Source organism: Condylura cristata, unplaced genomic scaffold (genome assembly GCF_000260355.1).
Source record: "Condylura cristata isolate star-nosed mole 26May11 unplaced genomic scaffold, ConCri1.0 scaffold00036, whole genome shotgun sequence".
Lineage (NCBI taxonomy): Eukaryota > Metazoa > Chordata > Mammalia > Eulipotyphla > Talpidae > Condylura > Condylura cristata.
The window spans coordinates 2,050,893-2,052,468 of NW_004567137.1; the positions used below are offsets into that span (position 1 = coordinate 2,050,893).

At 31.2% G+C, this 1,576-nt stretch overlaps 1 protein-coding gene across 3 annotated transcripts in view; it reads right to left on the bottom strand.

Moving 5' to 3' along the window:
* Positions 1–1,576, bottom strand: part of CCDC91 (coiled-coil domain containing 91) — a 197,386-nt gene that overhangs the window by 76,642 nt on the left and 119,168 nt on the right. For all 3 annotated transcript variants that reach the window (XM_012732900.1, XM_004693184.2, XM_012732901.1), the window contains one exon: positions 989–1,165. In XM_012732900.1, coding sequence (XP_012588354.1) covers positions 989–1,165 — 177 coding nt within the window. The remainder of the gene's footprint in view (positions 1–988; positions 1,166–1,576) is intronic.

A 1,576-nucleotide genomic window follows, 5' to 3' on the forward strand; every position in this document is an offset into this window, starting at 1 on the left:
CAGACCTCTCCTGACCCACCCGCTGCTCCCCTCAGCAGTGTACTTCGTCGATCTGCCTGTTCTGCTCCCCATTCTGTCTCTGGTGAAGCCTCTCACCACCCCTGAGCCTCTGGCCTATACCCCAGTCTTTGTGCATAAATAAATAAATCTTAAAAAAAAAAAAAATGATAGGCGTCTCAAAATACAGAACATTCATCCTGGATAGTAAAGCATTCCATCTTTTAGCAGTTCATTAAGTTTAGTTAATGAGTCATAAGGAAATCTCCTGTTTTTTTTTTTCTCCCTCTCTACATTTACAGTATACAACTGAATGAACCATGGTAGTACATATAATGCTCTGAATGTTATTTTTGGCTTTTCATGCTTGTTTAGGAGATAGGCATTCAAGTACTTCATTCCAATATAAAAATAGCTTTATTAAGTACAGTTAAAATAGACCCTGGCAAATTCAATTCTGGAAAAATTAACATAGCTTTCAATTGTTTAGCCAGATAAGATATATACATGCAGATTTTCAAAACTAAACACCTGAGACGCTTAACTTTATAGTGCAGTGTTATAATGTGATGTTTTACTTCACTTAAACACTTTGCAGTCATATTTATTGATGTGTCTTTTATGAAACCATAAGGATTACTTTTAAGGGATTATTACTACCACTATTGGTATAGAGATATACAAATTAATTATTTATTTATAACTCCATTAAATTGAATTGTTTCCTACTCTTACATTATTTTGGTTGATTTTGTATGTAGGAAGCAGCTTAATGTAGTTGTGATAACTAAACAAAAGGTAAAATTATAACTTACTGTTTCCAATATCAGAAAGAGTACACTGATATATTAAAATTTTTAAATATTAATATCAAAGGGAAAATAGATATATCTACTAAGGATATTTTAAGTAAGATAAAATGATAGCAGAGATACTTCACTTTTGACAAATTTATAAGAAGAAAATCATTGCAAAGAGTAATTTTACTAACCTGACTTATTTCTCTTTCTTCTTGTATAGCTTTCTGGATTGCCTGAGATACTTTTTCTTGATCTTTTGCATGTTCAGCTTTCCATAACTCCCTTTCTTCAGCATGGGCTTTCTCCAAATTTTTCCTCTCTTCTTCTATGGCTTTTAAAATTGCATCTTTCACTGTTTCCTTCTCAAGCTTTGAAACAAATAATGACCAAAACATAAATATTGGGGGAAAAAATTATTTGAAAATTAAGTCCCTGAAAAACTAAACTAATTCTATAGAGGCTAGTTCTGTCATAGTTTCACAAACTATTTTGTCTTGGGATCCTTTTGTACTGTTAAAATATGATAGACTTCACTTAAGTACTTTGTATGTCAGGCACACTGATATGTGTCTTTTATGAGACCATAGAGATTATTTGTGAGGTTATATTATTAGTACTACTACAGGTGTATAGGCATACAAACTAATATTATATTTATAAATCCATTCAACTGAATTGCTTTTGTTCAAATATTAACAGACCTAAAAAGGAAGAGATACTGACAACAACACTATTAACAGATCATTAGATGAAGTGGTATGTATATTATATATTTATTA